Source organism: Schistocerca serialis, chromosome 1 (genome assembly GCF_023864345.2).
Source record: "Schistocerca serialis cubense isolate TAMUIC-IGC-003099 chromosome 1, iqSchSeri2.2, whole genome shotgun sequence".
In the NCBI taxonomy this organism is placed as follows: Eukaryota; Metazoa; Arthropoda; class Insecta; order Orthoptera; family Acrididae; genus Schistocerca; species Schistocerca serialis.
The window spans coordinates 16,440,463-16,459,626 of NC_064638.1; the positions used below are offsets into that span (position 1 = coordinate 16,440,463).

Below are 19,164 nucleotides of genomic sequence, written 5' to 3' on the forward strand. Positions count from 1 at the left end.
AACTTAACGACAATAAAATCTTATTATTATTATTATTATTATGCTTTAGCGTGTGTACCAAATAGGGAGTCTTGTGCAAGCATTTGACAGTTATATGGTTTGAAATAATTTTTAGTTGGTCCTGTTAAATTACAGTCTGTACAACGGTTGTACTGTACTACAGGTCAAGTCAAACAACACAATATTACCCATACGTGGAGAAAGAAGGAAGAAAATTAACAGTTCACTGGGATAGTTTCCATAGCGTGTCTATCACGAATAGTTAATACGGGAATAATGTTTTCCTTTCTTTAACCACTCTTTACTCCACATATCACATTTTATCCTTTGTTTTTATTTTCATGACACAACCAAAAAGGTTGCCAAAGCCAGCGCATCGTCGTCTTAACTCGACATTTTCTAGCAAACAAAGTAATGTTCGTACAAGCACCCTTGAACCATGTGTAGGTGCCAGGAATTTGTGTCTTCTTGCTCAAGCACGCTTGCGCACTTGTGCTTGTCAAGCAAGCCTTTAATGGGCTGCTACATTTGCAAATATGTTAGATGTTGCTGACAAATATTATGAGATGCTTGGAATTCGAGGACATGCAGTTGGCAAACGAAAATACTGATGCGCTTATTGTGTGTCAGTTGTTTCCTGCTTAAGCACCCTACATCGTTCGAGTATTGAATCGAAATACCGACATTCAGATTTCTCATGTTGTTTGTGTTTGCTGTACCACCGTTTGACAATACAGCTACTGGAAGTTGAAAGTGTTGTTAGAGAAATAAACTATGATGTAAGGAAGTGAAATTTATTTCTCTGCGTTGCTGGGTAGATTCCATAGTGTTGAGTACGTACCCAGCCGCTTACGCCACTGTGATTTTGAATGAAACATCTGGGTCTACTCACCTTGAAACTAGTCACTGAGACTTTAACGTATAAGATAAACATATTCTGATACGGAATGAGTGAAGCTTTGATCAGCAAGACAATATTGCATGCTGGCAGCAAATGCGTCACCTTCGAGAAAGGGACAAAGGTAAGTGTACATGGATGAATAAGTAAACGAAACATAAAGTTATTCTCAGAGAGTCTGGTTTGTCATCAAAGTTCGGTGACCCATCATCATAATTAGTTGCGTACTGTCAACATATTGTAACTGAAAAAAGTTTATGTAGCAACAAATGTGTTAGTACTATGTATTTGCAACGTTTCAGTCGCAAATGATGTTACGAAGTTTAAAGGAAGTGATGATGGTGGAGAAAGTTGGAACCAGCACGTAACTGTGGCGCACCATCAGTAATGGTGTTTGAAGCCATCTGCTGTACAGGAAAATGGCGTGATTAGAATTCGGCGTATAAGATCAAGAAAGTTGCTGATAAGATAAATGCGTGTGCCAAACCATTTTACATATTACTTTTTGTCCTATATAAATTGTCTATAAGCAGTGATAGTCATTACACTATTATCTTTTAAATGAGAAATTGGAATTATAGAGCTAATTGAACTGTAAATTCTGATGATGAAACTAACAGTACAGCTAAATGTTTAACATAAAAATTTTCATTCTTTCGAGGAGAAGGACCCATTTTCGGTGGCATGTCGGGGTACCTTTTCAGGACTGAAGTTGGAGTATTGCACCACTACTGAAATTTTGGTTCTGGTGACAGACTCATCTCTAGCATAGTCCAAGACCCAGGATCTGAAGGTGGCAATTTGGTTGATGTTGGCGAAGCCAACGAAAATGAAAGCAGAAAATCTTATTGTGGTTCAAAATGATTGGAAGCGAAGCCTATTTTTACGTCAGGAACATTCCATGTCAAATCACACAGGTCATGTCACTCATTATCTCAGATTTTCATGAAACTTTGCACACTTTCTTATACTTATAACATAATAACTTCTGCAAAATATTTTTGCTTTCAGGCTAAAACCTTTTTTTATATCAAATATTAATGAAGGAATATTCTGATAACTGGGCTCTGCTCAATGCAAAATGGTACTTATCTGCATAAATGCACATAACTCAGATGTGTATGAAGGTTTTGATTTGGAATTTTTTCATAACTTACAAGGAGCACATGCTTAACAGATATGTAATTATTGGAGCAGGAAAGTTACAAAGAAAATACAACAGAATTTAGTGTGTCACTTTCCAATTTCTGGTTAAACTACAGACCCATTGAAGAATGATTATATCACATTCCTACAACCTGATGGGAACTTATTATTGGTCTTAAAAAATTTCCAAGACAGTACACAGTGTAATAAAGTAAAATTATTAATGAATTTTCTATGAATGTACACACAAATAAATCTGAAATCACTATACTTTGTGTTGTGATGAAAGAAAAAGAAAAAAAATCTAAGAAAGATCATCCACACCTGACACCCACTGCTTCAGATTTTCATGAAACTTTTTATACTTGCTACTTTCTGCATGGCAATATTCAGTACAAAATTTCTGCACATATTACATGTAGTTTGGAGGGAAAGGAATGGAAATTTACAAACATAAATGCCGCAACTGAAGTTTGTTATTTTGATTGTGTTACTTAAGACACAAATAACAACAATAATAATAATAACAAAAAGTATCTTTTTCAACACCTCACTCATGTTTAACCAGATGTCACAGGAGGGATGTGTCTTTTTTGGAAACAAATATTAATAACTGTTACTTATGGGAATATAGTCAACTTAAGTTGTTATGGTCCAAATAATGATTTTTAAAGTCTCTGACCGCTGATATAAGATTTATTTTTATCGAAACTGCTATTATTTAAAAAGAAAAAAGTAGCAGCACCCTGAGTTTTGATAGATATTTAACATATTTCACATCATTGTTCAGAAGATCTTTCAAATCAAATAATGTAAACTGACATTCTATGTAGTAAGGCTGCCTCATAAAAATACAGAGCGACAAGTTATAAATTTAATTGAAACATTTTCATTAGATGGATTCTTTAAATGACAGTATTTGTTTCTTCAGGGAGTTATCAATTAATTTATTTTTGTTTATGTGGAAGTGTACAATTCCACCCATCTGCATTGACCCGTGACGCAAGGGTGGTGTTGTGTGTGACGTCATTATGGTGTGGAGTTTGAGTTTGTGGTGTTTGATGGTGTCCTCTGGTGGTGGTGGTGGTGTTTTTTAGCTTTGGTGTTGGAGGTGAGAAGTCATTGGCAGTGTTTGTAGCTCGGGATGTAAGGTTTGGAAATTTTTTCAGTGAGTTATCAATTAGTTTCTTTTTGTTTATGTGTTTTACATTTTCTTTAGGTGTTATTGGTTTGCTGTTTGTGGTGCAGTAGGACGTGGCTTCTATTGTTAGATATTGATATGTTGATGGAATATAACACTGCTAAATTGCAGTCGAAGACCTCCAGTTATTTGGACTGATTGCTGAGATTGTGAAGTGAAGTGAAGTGTAGTGTAGAGAGAGAGACAGAGATAGAGAGAGAGAGAGAGAGAGAGAGTGGGAGGGGGGTAGTGGGTGGCATATAGCCAGCCTAGTTTGCAGTGCTTAAATTTGTTCGTGGTAAGTAATTGTTTTCTTTTGGGTCTATTCTTCTCGAGTTGTGGTGTCTTGTCTATTTATGGTGTATTGATTGTGTTTTCATTCATCTAGGGATGTTTGATTTTTGGGTTTTTGAGGTGTTGCGGTTTTGATTTTATTTTTCGTAGTTGAAGATATTTTTTTGGCATCAGTAGTTGGGGTTGACCTATATAGGTCAAGGGAAATAACCGATTCCAATTTCTGTAGTTTTAGTTGTGGTTATTGTTGTTTTGGTGTTGTCAGGTAAGGTTGATCTCGGAAATACGGAAGCGTCCGCTTTGACCCATGACGTCACAAATATGGCGGAAACAAAAACACACACACACACACTTTTCCACAAGAAGCCTAATGACACTAACGGGACAAGCGCGGGAAATGGGGTGTTTTGGGTGGGGGGCAAACTAAATATAAACAAATTTAGACGCCTTGCGTAGCTACAACGTGTAAGTGAAGACAGCCATGCATGAATACCCACCCACCTCCCCAGCGGTCGTAACCCCTGCAACCCATAGAAGATAAAGATGCTTCAGTAGCTGATTAGTGTTTTTTGTCTTTAAAAAAAAAAAAAAAAAAAAAAAAAAAAAAAAAAAAAAAAATCTCACGGGATAGAACGAACAGATCAGAAAGATAAATATAATAAACTAAAACAGAAATTCGAAAAAACAGATAATTAAAATAAGTAATAAGTGTTTTTAAATTTTAAAAAAATCTCACGAGATAGAACGAACAGATCAGAAAAGTAAATAAAATAAGATAAAACGGAACTGGAGACAGCCACACTCGAACCAAACTCCGCGCCGTCATGACGTCACATACAACACCCTTACGTCACGGGTCAAAGCCGACGCGTTGGATCGGACGCTTCTGTCACGACAACACCCTTACGTCACGGGTCAAAGCCGACGCGTTGGATCGGACGCTTCTGTCGACCCTTGATCTCTATAGGTCAAGTGAAATGTCGGATTCGAATTTTTGTTGTTGTAGGTGTTTGTATTTTGGTATCGTCAGCTGTGGTTGACCTCGGTCAAGAGAAATGCCTGATTCAGATTTTCGTGGTTGTGGGTGTTATTTTCTGGTATCGACAGTTGCCGTTGAGCTATATAAGTCAAGAGAAGTGTCTGATTCCTTTAGATTTTGTTGGTGTAGCAGAATATTGTAATTTTGTTCTTGTTCTTTTTTTCCCGTCATTTTGTATGTTTTGTCTTTTTTTTATTATTATTTTTTTATTTTTTAGTTATATTTAGCTTGCCCCCACCCTAAAACCACCAATTCCCCTCAGTTGCCCCTTACTTAGATTATATTTTTGGGGGGAGATGTTACTGTCTTATGTATATATATTTTCGTGGTTGTCGACATGTGTATCTAGCGACGTCATAGGCGCTATATTGGAGACGCTTAGAATGGCCATTTCTGCCATAGTGATGACTTCATGTGTCAAAGCAGACAGGTGGAATCGGATACTTGTGTAATCCCATTCTAGCCACACTAATGTTAATTTAAAATGTACATGTTCGGTAGTGAAGATCCCTGAAACTATCAATGAAACTTCTTAAGAACTTCTCTGTTTTTAATCCACTGTGACAAATTATATTCTGTTAACTTCATATCTTCTTCATTAAAATAATACTTTCCCCCTAATAATGTTGATTTAGGTACACCAACTGCACATAAAATGATTTCCAAAGGCACAAAACAAGAGGCTTCCTTTTCGATCCAGAAGAATGACACTGCTGGTTCAGGTGGGTGGAGAAAAAGTAGTTCAGCATTTCCGTCTTCATCACAGACATTCATGACAAAGGCGAAGTACCACCTGTCATCATATACAGCTGCTACAAAAGAATTTTGTTGAGGACGAGTGCATGTGAATTGTGGGGGATTTTCATTGATGAAAAAACCAAGGAAGTCTTTTCAGAAGAAGTTACTCTTCTAATCTTTAAAGAATCACAAGAAAGTGGTTTGTAATGGTGAAAATTGTGGTACAAGGTATTGTGTGGGTTGTCGAAAATCTCTTCTCAAAGTTCTTGCGTAGGAATTCTACATTGACTTTCTCTAAGAAGTGGGAGAGTGAGAGAGAGAGAGAGAGAGAGAGAGAGAGAGAGAGAGAGAGAAGCATTTGTCAATATTAGCATTGCAGAAATCGTAAACACTCGATGCAGCTGTTATTTGAGCATAATCTGCTAGTTGAAGACTAGCCCTTCTCAATACATATTTTATAGTTCCTCCCAAACCACGGAAAACAGATTTACCATGGCTAGTAGCAAACAAGGAATGCTCAGCGTTAATAGAAAAATCGTTTTTGTGCTCTCACAAATTTTTAAAGTTGTCTCTATTCTTATATTAAGCAGCACATCCGTCAATGAAAGAATACACTTTCTTCACTTGTGGTTAATGCTCTGCCAGCCACATAACCATTTCCTTCTAGAAAGCATTTACAAATCCAACACCATGTTCCATGTTATCACTTATAAAGAGTGGTTTACTATTACCAATTTACTTTCTTCATTTACCACATAAACGCACAGGGGATGGATTGTACTGGTGCTTCTTGTCCAGTGGTTACTCTGAATTACATGCTGAATTACAAAACTGTTGTTTTCAGCAAAGTCCACTAAGAGAATTGCTTTTTCCAGAGTTAGATTTTCTGTCAATTTTTTCAATTATTTTCACTGACACTAGATACAAATCAGTGTGGTTTAAGTGCCTGTAATTCTGTTACCAACAAGTCTATGTATTCACCAACACTGGCAGACTGCTTTACCAATTCTGCCTGATGATATGTGTTTATCCACTGGCTGAACTCAATTTTATCATCAGCAACTAATTCTGACAGTTTGTCATTGCAGCGACAATTATTACAGTGATTAAGCATGCACTTGTAGTTTTCAGTGTCACATACAAGAAATTTTATAATTTCTTTGTATATTTCTTCAATGTGTTCCACATCCAAAAGCAGTTCTACATTTTGCTGGATACCACACGCAAATGCACGCACTGAATGAGTGCTTGCTAAAATACATCACTTCGGTTGTAGTGAAGAAACTTTAGAAAGGCCAGTGTTAATGTTAGGATTCTTAAGTTGCAAACAATGAGTCTTTTTTGCAGGTACACATTCTTCTGGATGCTAACTTTGTTATTTGCTCCTTGTAACATTCGAGTATATTCATCATTTTTGTAGAAATCAGTGACAGTCTTCACCACTTCATCAGCAGTAACTTTCCCACTTTTTGATTTAGGAATTGATAAAATACCAGAAATACAGAAGCGTCCGATTCTACCCGTCTGCTTTGACCGATTCCGTCACAAATACGGCGGAAACAACCATACACTAAGACTCCAATATGGCGCCTGTGACGTCATTACATAAACATGACAACAAACACGAAAATACATTGAAAAAGCAACACGCACATGTTCCACAAAAAACCTAATGAAACTAAGGGGACAAACGTAGGAAATTGGGTGTTTTTGGGTGGGTACAAAGTAAATCTAAACAAACTTAGACACACACCACCATACCAAACCACACAAAATGACGAAAAAAACTGACAACACAAATCTCCCCGAATTCCACCAAACACAATATCCTCTGGAATCGGACACTTCCCTTGACCTATATAGCTCAATAGCAGTTCCCGATCCCACAAATTGGAATCAAACACTTCCCTGGACCCATATAGCTCAACAGCAACTCCCGATACTAGAACACCCACAGTCACAACCACTCATTGAGATCAAACAGTCCCCTTCACCCACGTACGTCAACAGCAACTCCTAATACCAAAAAACTCACAGATACGACCACAAATTGGAATCTAAAACTTCCCCTCAACTCCATACCTAGAAACCAACACACAATACCAAATCACCAGTACAACAAACCACTCAACCAGAACCACTCCACCAGCCAGAACAACACACAACAAATACACTAAAAACTAGAAATATAAAAACTTACCACAACAAAGTTCCGGCGCCGCAACATAGGTCGGCCACCATAATCACACACACACACACACACACACACACACACACACACACACCAACAAAAAAATACACAACCAAAAGAAAGACGCAACCCACCCACACCCAACCCCCAAACCCAATCTCCCCCCTCACCCCAAAATAAAATACCCATAAACAAAAAAACAAACGCAAAATAAAAAAATCTCAATCACACACTACAACTCAACAAAAACTGCAACAAAATAAATCTCCCCCCCCCCCCCCACACACACACACACAATCAGTACCAACAAGTAAACACCCCTTAGCCCTTAACCGGAGGGGAGGGAGAACACCCTCGGGGATGCTCTTCTGCCAACAGTACTCATCTAAATGAGACTGAAGGTTAGAAGAGCACCTCTTCCCCCTCCCAAGAACTGACTTAATGGCCCCCCACATCCCCTCTATAGTATTCGTGATCACCTCACACTTTTCGTTATTTAGCGTCAGCTGCCACCTGCCACACCATACAGCAATCTTTTCTAAATCCCTTTGCAACTGATACTGGTCTTCGGATGACCTTACTAGACGGTAAATTACAGCATCATCTGCGAACAACCTAAGAGAACTGCTCAGATTGTCACCCAGGTCATTTATATAGATCAGGAACAGCAGAGGTCCCAGGACACTTCCCTGGGGAACACCTGATATCACTTCAGTTTTACTCGATGATTTGCCGTCTATTACTACGAACTGCGACCTTCCTGACAGGAAATCACGAATCCAGTCGCACAACTGAGACGATACCCCATAGGCCCGCAGCTTGATTAGAAGTCGCTTGTGAGGAACGGTGTCAAAAGCTTTCCGGAAATGTAGAAATACGGAATCAACTTGAGATCCCCTGTCGATAGCGGCCATTACTTCGTGCGAATAAAGAGCTAGCTGTGTTGCACAAGAACGATGTTTTCTGAAACCATGCTGATTACGTATCAATAGATCGTTCCCTTCGAGGTGATTCATAATGTTTGAATACAGTATATGCTGCAAAACCCTACTGCAAACCGACGTCAATGATATAGGTCTGTAGTTAGATGGATTACTCCTACTACCCTTCTGAAACACTGGTGCGACCTGCGCAATTTTCCAATCTGTAGGTACAGATCTATCAGTGAGCAAGCGGTTGTATATGAGTGCTAAGTAGGGAGCTATTGTATCAGCGTAATCTGAAAGGAACCTAATCGGTATACAATCTGGACCTGAAGACTTGCCCGTATCAAGTGATTTGAGTTGCTTCGCAACCCCTAAGGTATCTACTTCTAAGAAACTAATGCTAGCAGCTGTTTGTGTTTCAAATTCTGGAATATTCCATTCATTTTCCCTGGTGAAGGAATTTCGGAAAACTGCATTCAATAACTCCGCTTTAGCGGCACAGTCGTCGGTAACAGTACCATCGGCACTGCGCAGCGAAGGTATTGACTGCGTCTTGCCGCTTGTGTACTTTACATACCTTGGTGGTGTACAATTGGCCACTGGCACTTTTCTGACTAGTCCTGTGTCCTTGCTGGAGCTGGAATATTGCTTCTTCTGATCCAACAGTGTCAACTGTTGCTCACATATGCAGAGACCGTTTGACAATTTACTCATCATCAGACTTATTACTTTTTTTTTTTTTTTTTTTTTTTTTTTTAGTTGGGCATTGACCACCAGAAACCTACCTATGGGTGGGTTTTACCAGTTGGAATGCATATTGCAGCCTTCTGTCAGAACCTCCAACTAACTTCCTTATAATGTATTCCTCACACATCATATCCCCCCCCCCCCCCCCCCCCCCCCTTGGTTGTTATCCAGGCGACAACTTAGGATTGATCTATTCCACCACGGTCCTAAAGTTTGTCACCCGATGACCTTTTGTTGTCTGTGCCTCTCCAAAAGTATCAAGTAGTGCTACCATCATTCACACTAACGGGTCTAAAACTGATGGATATGATTTTACATATTTCACAGGTCAGTATCATCTTTCGTTTCTGCGAATGTGTAGTGTTTTTACAGCAGAGCTGGCAGTTATTAACAGACCAGTACACCTTATTAAACAAGCCTTCCATGATGCTGTTTTACTTGGCAGTAACCCAGTGAGCAGTCTCCTGGCCATTGATTCTGTTACTCTTGTTGTCCTGTGATATCAGCTATTTGTGACCTCCTCTCTGGCCTTGATTGTGTTGCCTACTAAGTTTTCTTTCTGTGGGTGCCAGGTCATGTGCGTATCCTGGGGAATGAACCAGCCAACTGCAATTACTCACCCCACCTTAAGTTTGACAAGCAAAAGTGGGAATTTGTGGGTCCAAATAAGGCCATCCAACTGGTGCCTTACCCATTGCTCTCACAATGCTTTTACTATTGGCGGCCCAGCTGATGTGTTACTGACTAGAAGGCATTCTATGCTGTCTCACTGTCTTTGTCCTTAATCAGGGTTGATGTGATCGGAAATGGGGGGGGGGGGGGGGGGGATGAACTCTGGGAGACCCCTTGTCTGCTCTGACCTTTGTATGTATTGGCTCAATGTGTATGCATCTCCAGAAATTATTTCCCAGCTCTGTTATCAGTATTGCTTTCAGTGCCTCAGTTTTACTGCTCGTATGTACTTTCATCATGAGAACACATTCTTGGCAGACATTACTAATTCCAGATGAATTACCCCTGAACCAAGGGAGTGATGACCTCACTGTTTATAGTCCCTTAACAACCAACCCTTAACAGCATGGAGAGCTGCATCAAACCAGTCTCAGGACTGAAGACGACAACAACAACAACAACAACAACATCCAACCAACCAACCAACCAGTCACAATTTACCGTACCACTAGATGTCAAATGTTGCTAGTAGATCTGCTTTTGTTCCCCATGTGAGGTTATCTGTAGGATTTTGACTTCCAGGACAGTGCCTCCATTGACTGGGTGTGGCATAGGTCACTATTTCTGTCACCTGATTACAAATTTGTTAGGATCATTTTATATCTGCTCCATGGTGCCCTGTTGAGTCACTCCACAAAGTAGCACCGTTTGCATCAGACCCCATTTCTGGAAAAAGTAACAAAGGAATCGTGTGTGAGTCAGCCAATGTGGTAAGCAATCGCAGCCTAGGTAAGGTTACTTTCATGATTGGTGCCAGTCTGTACTTGCTGCAAGCAATATGTGCTGTAAGCAATTTGAGCAGTTGTCCATACATACAGAGCAGCACCATAGGCTGTTACAGATGCATTGCAGAACATATGCACCTCTGCAGAGTAACTTGTGCCTGTCCTACATGGCCATCTACGAATGTGCAACAATGAATGATGAAGTTTTGAACTATGAGTGCCAACTAAGTACATAGTCTGTGGGCTAAAACTTCCTTCCACTTAAGACCCCTCAGCCACGTGTCTGGGAAGATTAGTTTGTCAACAATCCCAATGGATGTGAACTGATTGAGAGGATCATAAAACAGAGCTGCTGCTTGAGGAATGGTTATCAGTGGCTAGTTTGTCAGTAATGTTTTCAGCTACCTTTTGGTAGTTAATGGAGAGATTTAGTATTTCATTTTTTTCCCCAAGATATGATTTGTGGGTTGGGTTTAAGACCTTTGGTATGCCATGTTAGAGCTTCAGATGTTTCAAGTTAGTTGCCTCTTTGGAAAGTGGAAGGTAAATTTGCAGGAAGAGTGCTGTAAGTTTGTGGTAAACAATTGGAACCTCAGCCCAGTCTCACACACTAGTTAAAAATTGTTCACAAATGTAGAATTCCATATAAATGCTGATACTTGTGGATATTTGTTACTATTTAGCATTGCTAGCTCTGTTATAGCTGCTGACAAAAGGAATGGGCTTGTCACAAGTACAAATGGCAAATATTTAAACTGATACGTCATCACAGTATCTGCAGTGGTGAAGGCACCATCATCAATTTGTTCTACAGGGTTTCAAAAGAACCTAGTGAGATCTCTATCCTATTTGTTTCAGGTCAGATGTAAGAACGTTCAGTCGACATCGCACACTAGTCCTATTAGAAGTTTGTGGGATTGTAGCAATGTTGCATGTATGTCTGGCAGTAAATTTGCTACTGTTTAGTGGCTGCCATTCAGAGACAGAAAGCAGGGAACATATGACATGCATCGAACATGATCCTGTATTTGGTACTTCGCTGCTGTGTTTCTTTACTATTTGGTGTGGCGAGTCAAATATGCTTCCAACTGTACAGTTCTCAGATGCAGCTTCTAACTGGTCCCTCTTAATGTAGTTTAATGCACTCTCAGGATAAATAAGCTTCAGTTCTTTTTCTCCTGTCTCTTGTTTTGTAAGGAGTAAAAACATACTTTAGCAACAGTACAGTTGCTGGAGAAGAGAATATCCTCCTTCCGAGCCAATTGCATGCACAATGACTCTCAGAACTCTTGTTAGACTGGGTTGTGCACGGGTGTCAATGCTTAATCTTGAGGCTCTGTTATTCCAGTTGTCTCCGAGCCCCAAAAGCAGCACACTGACTTATAATACATCTCATTGAATCTACCATGAATGAAGTTGACAATTGTCTGGTTAACTGCAATGCAAGTTCTGCTTCCACCATGAACATATCTGAAGGGATGAAGAACTGATATGTTAATTAATTGTTCCAAGTTCACTGTTTACCAATCATAAGCAGTGCTGATCAGAACTTTAGTAGGAAGAACTTTACTGTCTTCTCTTGGATATACCAGCTGTGTCCTCTCCCTCCAGACGATATCCCCTTCATCCTGAAGTACTGTTGGTGGATGTGAGAAATCATTGCTGCTTCAAAAGCTGTGGCATACGACGACCCACGTATCTTATCTCCAGAGTTGTGGTTCCAGTGACATTGACTTGAAGAGATTCAATCAGTGAATGATGGATAAAACTTAACTTTTTCCCTGTGTTTAAAATAATACATGTCAGTTCACTCCTACTGGTTGGTCCTCTGACACTTACATGAGCAATTTTGCAAATATGTGAAGATGGAAGCAGTCATTCCAAGCTTGTTTGCTGTCTTGAGGTGGCTATTGGAGGTGGGAATATGGTGCTCACCCTCACATTTCTTATCCATGTATTTAGACTTCAAAATTTATTTCATCTGCTCATATGTGGCAGCTGTAACAGCAGTCCCAGCAACCAAATCCTTGGGTTCACCATTTAGATATCCATGGAGGTATATATGCTTATTCATAACTGACACCATTGCATTTTCGTCTATGGAAGCTATGAATTGCTCCCAGAGCCAAGCTCATGCTTGTATGTCACCTGAGAAATGATTCAGTTTGATGGTAGGCAATATGATGTTTACGTAGGCGCATTTGTGACTGCAGAGGTTGGTGAATCTGGATTGGATGTATTTCTGTGGTCTGAAGATGCTCTTCATAAAATCCCTTTTCACTTTTGGATAGTGCGTTTGCATTTGTCTGTTTAGTCCTCACAATGTTTTGTGTCAGCCTCCCATTCACTGTCATCCAGCAAATCCTGTGTTGAGTCATTAAGTCTGGTCAGTTCTTCAATGGTTTCCGGCTGATATAGAGACAGTGAACATGCTTGTCTGTCTCACAATACATGTGGCCTTTGAATGCAGAGTTGTCTGCTTGTATTGCATTTTGAGGAAAATCATAGCTACACCCATCGTGGCATCCTCATGAGTTGTGGTTGCTGTAGCTAAGAGATGGTCATGCTGTCCAGTATTTATTCTTAGCAGTCCTTAGGAACGTTCGCCGTTGGCTAACAGATGGCCCTGCTGTCTAGTAGTGTGAGCAGCCCCATTTGTACTATGTAATTTTTGCCAGCTGCACAATATTGCATGCTGACTGTTGCATGGTGTGATTTTCTCTCTCTCTCTCGCTGTCTCTCTCTCTCTCTCTCTCTCTCTCTCTCTCTCTCTCTCTCTCTCTCTCTCTCTCTCTCTCATATATCACACACGTGCAGCAGAGGAGAGCACTGATTGAAGCCCTTAAGGAATGGCACAAAACAGTAAACAGTTACAGTATTGCTAGCAAAACAAATTTAAAAAGTTAAGTCGGAGGCAATTAACAGTTGTTGAATTGCGCAACAGCCTCAGTTATAGCAACGATGTTCTGATGGTTTAGGTGTCTGCAGAGCTTCAATGTGATGTGTTATAATATCATTGGCACGTGAAATCTTCCAAACAATTTTTTAATTCTTTGTTTTGATTTCCATCGTCCAGTTCAAAAACATGAAGTTTAGGAGACTGAGATGGAAAATCATATATATTGTACACAGTGCGACTGTAATGGAAAAATTTCCACCTGACAGTGATTGGTAATAGTGGAATCCAGTAGCAGCAATAAAGGTTTTCGTAGCAGCTGATGGTGATTCAATACAGCTTTTGAAAAACAATGTGAAGAGAGATGGAATCAGGCTGAGAGCCACCACCTACAGCTGTACTTGAATTCTTTTACTCTTTCTTTGTCGGAGTCATAGATTAATAAATCAACCCTAGAAGATAAGAAGGGATGTACATGAATTTAATTTTTGGCATAATGTCTACAGAACTGCAGCACTTGCTGTATACTGCTTGTTACGAACAGTTGTTTATTTAGCGTTGTGAGCACTTTGTCAGTAGAGCATCGACAAGCAGCTTTTAAAGGTATAAAGGGGTCATAAAATAACAACATAATAATGGTGTAATGAAAAAGGAGTTAAATATGTCTTACATTTGAGGCAACAGTGATGTCTGCAGTGAAGTAAGGCCAAATGATATGTCAGGTTGCCAAATAGAAGTCTACCATTATGCCTAGTAAGTTCTGGAAAGTTAGTACCTCGCCTCAAGTAAAACAGAAATGATTTCTTGTTTCCAAAGGTAGTTTTATAGCCCCTGCTATTCCTTATCTTTATGAATGACTTACGAGACAATCTGAACAGTCATCTTATGTTGCTGTCTAAAAAAGTCATCAGAAGATAAAAACCAATTGCAAAGATATCTTGTATGCTGCAAAAATTGGCAATGGACCCTAATCAATAAAAAGTGTGAGGCCATCCACATGCATGCCTACTGTAATTTGTTAAACTTCAGTAACATAATAAATCAGTAAATCTAAAAGCCATAAATTCACCTACATACCTAGGAATTATAATTACCAGCAACTTAAATTGGAAAGACCAAGTAGAAACTGTTTTGGGGAAGGTGAACCAAAAACTGCATTTTATTGACAGAACACTTAGAAAATGCAACAGATCAACTAAAGAAACTGCCTACACTATGCTTGTCCGTCCTCTTTCGGAGTATTGCTGTGTGGTGTGGGATCCTTACGAGATGGGATTAACAGAGTACATTGAGAAAGCTCAAAGAAGGGCAGCACATTTTGTATTTTTGAGATATTTAAAAAGAGGAGACAGTGGCACAGATATGGTACAGGATTTGGGGTAGTCATCATTAGATCAAAGACATTTTTCGTTGTTAAATAATAAAAGTCATGTGACTAGGGCCTCCCGTCGGGTAGGCCATTTGCTGGGTGCAAGTCTTTCGATTTGATAACACTTCGGCGACTTGCACATCGATGGGGATGAAATGATGATGATTAGGACAACACAACACCCAGTCCCTGAGTGGAGAAAATCTACGGCCCAGCCAGGAATCGAACCCGGGCCCTTAGGATTGACATTCTGTTGCACTGACCACTCAGCTATCGGGGGCGGACATTTTTCGTTGTTGTATGATCTTCTTACAAAATTTCAGTAACCAGCTTTCTCCTCCGAATGCAAAAATATTTTGTTGATGCCAACCCATGTACAGAGAAATTATCTTAATAAGAGAAATCAGAGCTCACTTGGATAGATATTGATGTCATTTTTTTTCTGAACTCTGTTTGAGAGTGGAATAATTAGAAAATTAGTGTGAAGGTGGTTTGATGGACACTCTGCCAGATACCTAAATGTGGTTTGTAGATGTAGATGTTGCTCATTTCGTGCTGTTTGCATATTACTTTTATGTTTTGGTTTAATTGTAATTTTGATTGTTGTACATTCTGATGCTCTTGCCTGATTTTTCCACTGATCCTACTGCTTTTCATAAAATCAAACCTTCTTTCAAATTTAAGCATTTTTTGAATGCCCATCTGAAGCATCTTGTACATGAAAAGTATATAAATTGTATTTAAACATTTTCCCATTAGGTGGTGTTTCATTTTCAAACCAGAAGAGCAGGAGATGAATCTCAGGTTTTGGATGATAGTAGAAGTATGGGCAAGCCAATGGAACTGGTTCTCGGTAAAGGGTTTAAGCTAGAAGTTTGGGAAACTGCAGTAAAAATGATGGCGATACATGAAGTTGCAAAGTTCAAAGTTGACAAAAGTGTAAGTATTGACATGTTAATTAAGAGTGGAAATTCTTAATATAGTGTTAAATAATTTGATTATGGAAATAATGTATGACCTGCAAAATGCATGATAGGTTTTTATCTGCAGTTAACAGTTCCTTTTCAAAAGCAGTGTGTGACAAAATGGTATGCTCTGTATTTGGTACACCAGTCATTTTGAAATTCCTTGCAATAAGATAGTTTTGTAGTTTGTTGCTATGAATAAGTGGATTCACTTATGTGTTTTGCCTCTTTTGTGTCTGGGGACAAAAAGGTTGGTGAAAACTAAACTTACCTTCGTGTTCCTTATGCACTGAAGAGAGAAGGAAACTGGTACACCTGCCTAATATTGTGTATGGCCGTGCGAGCATGCAGAAGTGTTGCAACACGACATGGAATGGACTCGACTAATGTCTGAAGTAGTTCTGAGGGGAATTGACACCATGAATCCTGCAGGGCTGTCCATAAATCCATAGGAGTACGAGGGGGTGGAGACCCGTTCTGAACAGCACATTGCAAGGCATCCCAGATATGCCCAATAAGGTTTATGTCTGGGGTATTTGGTGGCCAGCACGAGTGTTTAAACTCAGAAGAGTGTTCCTGGAGCCACTCGGTAGCAATTCTGGACAGGTGGGGTGTTGGAAATGCCCAAGTCTGTCGGAATCCACAATGGACATGAATGGACACAGATGACCAGACTGAATGCTTACGTACGTTTCATCTGCCAGAGTCATATCTATATGTGACAGGGGTTTCATACCATACCAACTGCACACACCGCCACACCATTGACAGTCTCCACCAGCTTGAACAGTCTCCTGCTGATATGCAGGGTCCATCGATTCATGAGGTTGTCTCCATACACGTACACATCCATCCGCTTGATATAATTTGAAACGGGCCTTACCTGACCAGGCAACATGTTTCCAATCGTCAACAGTCGAATGTCAGTGTCAGTGGGCCCAGACGAGATGTAAAGCTTTGTGTCATGCACTCATCAAAGGTACACGAGTGGACCTTCAGCTCCGAAAGCCCGTATTGATGATGTTTCATTGAATGATTCACATACTGACACTTGTTGATGGCCCAGCATTGAAATCTGTAGCAATTTGTGTAAGTGTTATACTTCTGTCATGTTGAAAGATTCTCTTCAGTCGTCATTGGTCCCGTTCATGCAGGATCTTTTTCCGATGTCAGAGATTTGATGTTTTACCAGATTCCTGATATTTATGGTACACTCGTGAAATGGTCGTATGGGAAAAATCCCCTGTTCATTGCTACCTCAGACACGCTTGTCCGATCAGTCGTGCGCCGACTTTAAAACCACGCTCAAACTCACTTAAATCCTGATAACCATTGTAGCAGCAGTAACCAATCTAACACTTGTGCCAGACACTTGTCTTAAATAGGCATCTCTGGCCGCAGCACTGTATTCTGCCTCTGTATTTGAATACGCATACCTATACCAGTTTCTTTGGCACTTCAGTGTATACCCAGTTTGTAAACCATGGTGTCTGTGTCATATTAATTAGATCTCAATATTTTCCAATTCTTCAAATGTATTTAGTAGTTGACTATTTATTTCTTAAGTTCAACTTCGAGGTTTTATATTTTTGTATGAGGATAGTCAGCAAAACTTCGCTTTACCCATAGATTGCAGCATTAGGTGTGTGTGAATCCCATCCCTCCCTCCCTCTCCTATTTGCTAGTAAAGCTTTCTACAGGCTCCATGTGAAATTGCATGACTTTTGTCCAACAGATGGCAGTAGGCAGCTGTATGAATGAAGAACAGTTTCATGGTGTACACGACCCGGGACAACCAGGAGATCTGGGAAAAACCCGGGAATTTTTTCATCCGGTAGAAAACCGGGAAAAACCCGGGAATTTTTACAAGTCCGGGAATTTTTCATTGTTTTAGTTTTCAGTTAGATTTTTGTAATTAGGGCTAGTGAGAACCAATATTCTAACAAAGGATATTACTGTATGCCAGTATTGCAGAATAATACTGCAGCAATAAGACATGAACGAGAGAAAAAAAAAAGAAAATAAAACTTAAGTTACAAAGGAAATGCGCCATATACAACAACAAAACACAGTGCTCATACAAGCGTCTGCCAACAGCAAAATGTGTCAAAGGCTTTAGGAAGACTATGCAATGCTTCAGAACAACAAATTGCCTCCGGTGAGCGCGACGTCACAACGGTTTACATTAGATTCCTTTGAGCAGTTGCGAGCGGGCTCATGCGCATGCACAGTTGCGTCGCTTATGAGTAGTACCTTCTCCCGCTTCTGGCTATGGAAGTGTGGTTGTTAGCTGTACACGCAGTAGCATCAAGCAGCTAGATACTACATGGAAAAATTTTACTGGAGCGCCCAAGCTGCCAGATTGCCAGATTCACCTATGCTCAACAGGCCCAGATCTAGGGGGGCAGAAGAGGCGGCAATTTCGGGGGGGGGGGGGGGGCAAATTCATATTATTGAGGAAAAAACCTTGTTTCACAAAGTGACTAGCATCCAGTGCACGTTGGTCTAACAATTATTCATATAATTTTGAAACACATCCCTGTTGGTTTTTGGACATTTTTGAACACATTCTGAGTTGTTCCATTAAGTTTTGGGTGTGCAGCCGCAAGAAATCTCTTTCTTCTAATATTTCGGCTGTATACCGTCCAGCCATCTTCAGAGTGAGTCACAAGACTGCCACTCCAGTGCTCGCTTCGTCCCTTTATACTCGTGTACCGCGCGACTGCGCATACGGCCACAGATGCAAATGTGCCAGAGACGTTGGTCGGTGGTAGAGACGTACATAATGTGCGAGTTGTATCTATGAGTCCACAGTCGATCTGTGTTGGCATATCAATGTATCATTGTGAGCTGCACAACGTCTTTGTGAGTTTATTTCAGCAAGTGCCAGATTCCATGATTTATCAAGATTGAAACCACTATCTCTATTAATTAAATTCGTTGTCAAGCGAATTTCAATTGCCTCCTTCACTATAGAGTCCAGGTCCCGAAGAAAGATGTTCCTTTGCGCCCCATAGTGAGTAACATAGGCTCTCCGACCTATGAAATTGCCAAACATCTGGCATCATTGTTGAGGCCTCTTGTGGGAAATTGTACTCGCCACATAAGAAACTCTGCTGACTTCATTAGTAAACTGAAATCATTGAAAATCAGCCTGTCTGATATATTAGTTAGTTTTGATGTGGTGGCTTTATTTACAAAGGTTCCCTTTCCAGAATCTCTACAACCTATTGAAAGAAGTTTTGACAAAGAGATTTCAACTTTATTCAAACATGTTCTGACCTCCACATATTTCTTATTTAACAACGAATTTTTTGA

General features: G+C 39.9%; 1 protein-coding gene across 3 annotated transcripts in view; it reads left to right on the forward strand.

Annotated features, from left to right (window-relative positions):
* Positions 1–597: 597 nt before the first annotated feature.
* LOC126460456 (AH receptor-interacting protein) overlaps positions 598–19,164 on the forward strand; it is a 184,987-nt gene continuing 166,420 nt past the window's right edge. Inside the window, exons 1-2 of one of the 3 annotated variants that reach the window (XM_050095915.1) lie at positions 598–1,022; positions 15,641–15,820. In XM_050095915.1, the coding sequence (XP_049951872.1) occupies positions 948–1,022; positions 15,641–15,820 (255 nt within the window). In that variant the 5' untranslated portion in view covers positions 598–947. The remainder of the gene's footprint in view (positions 1,023–15,640; positions 15,821–19,164) is intronic. The other 2 variants (XM_050095914.1, XM_050095917.1) reach the window with 2 other exon arrangements.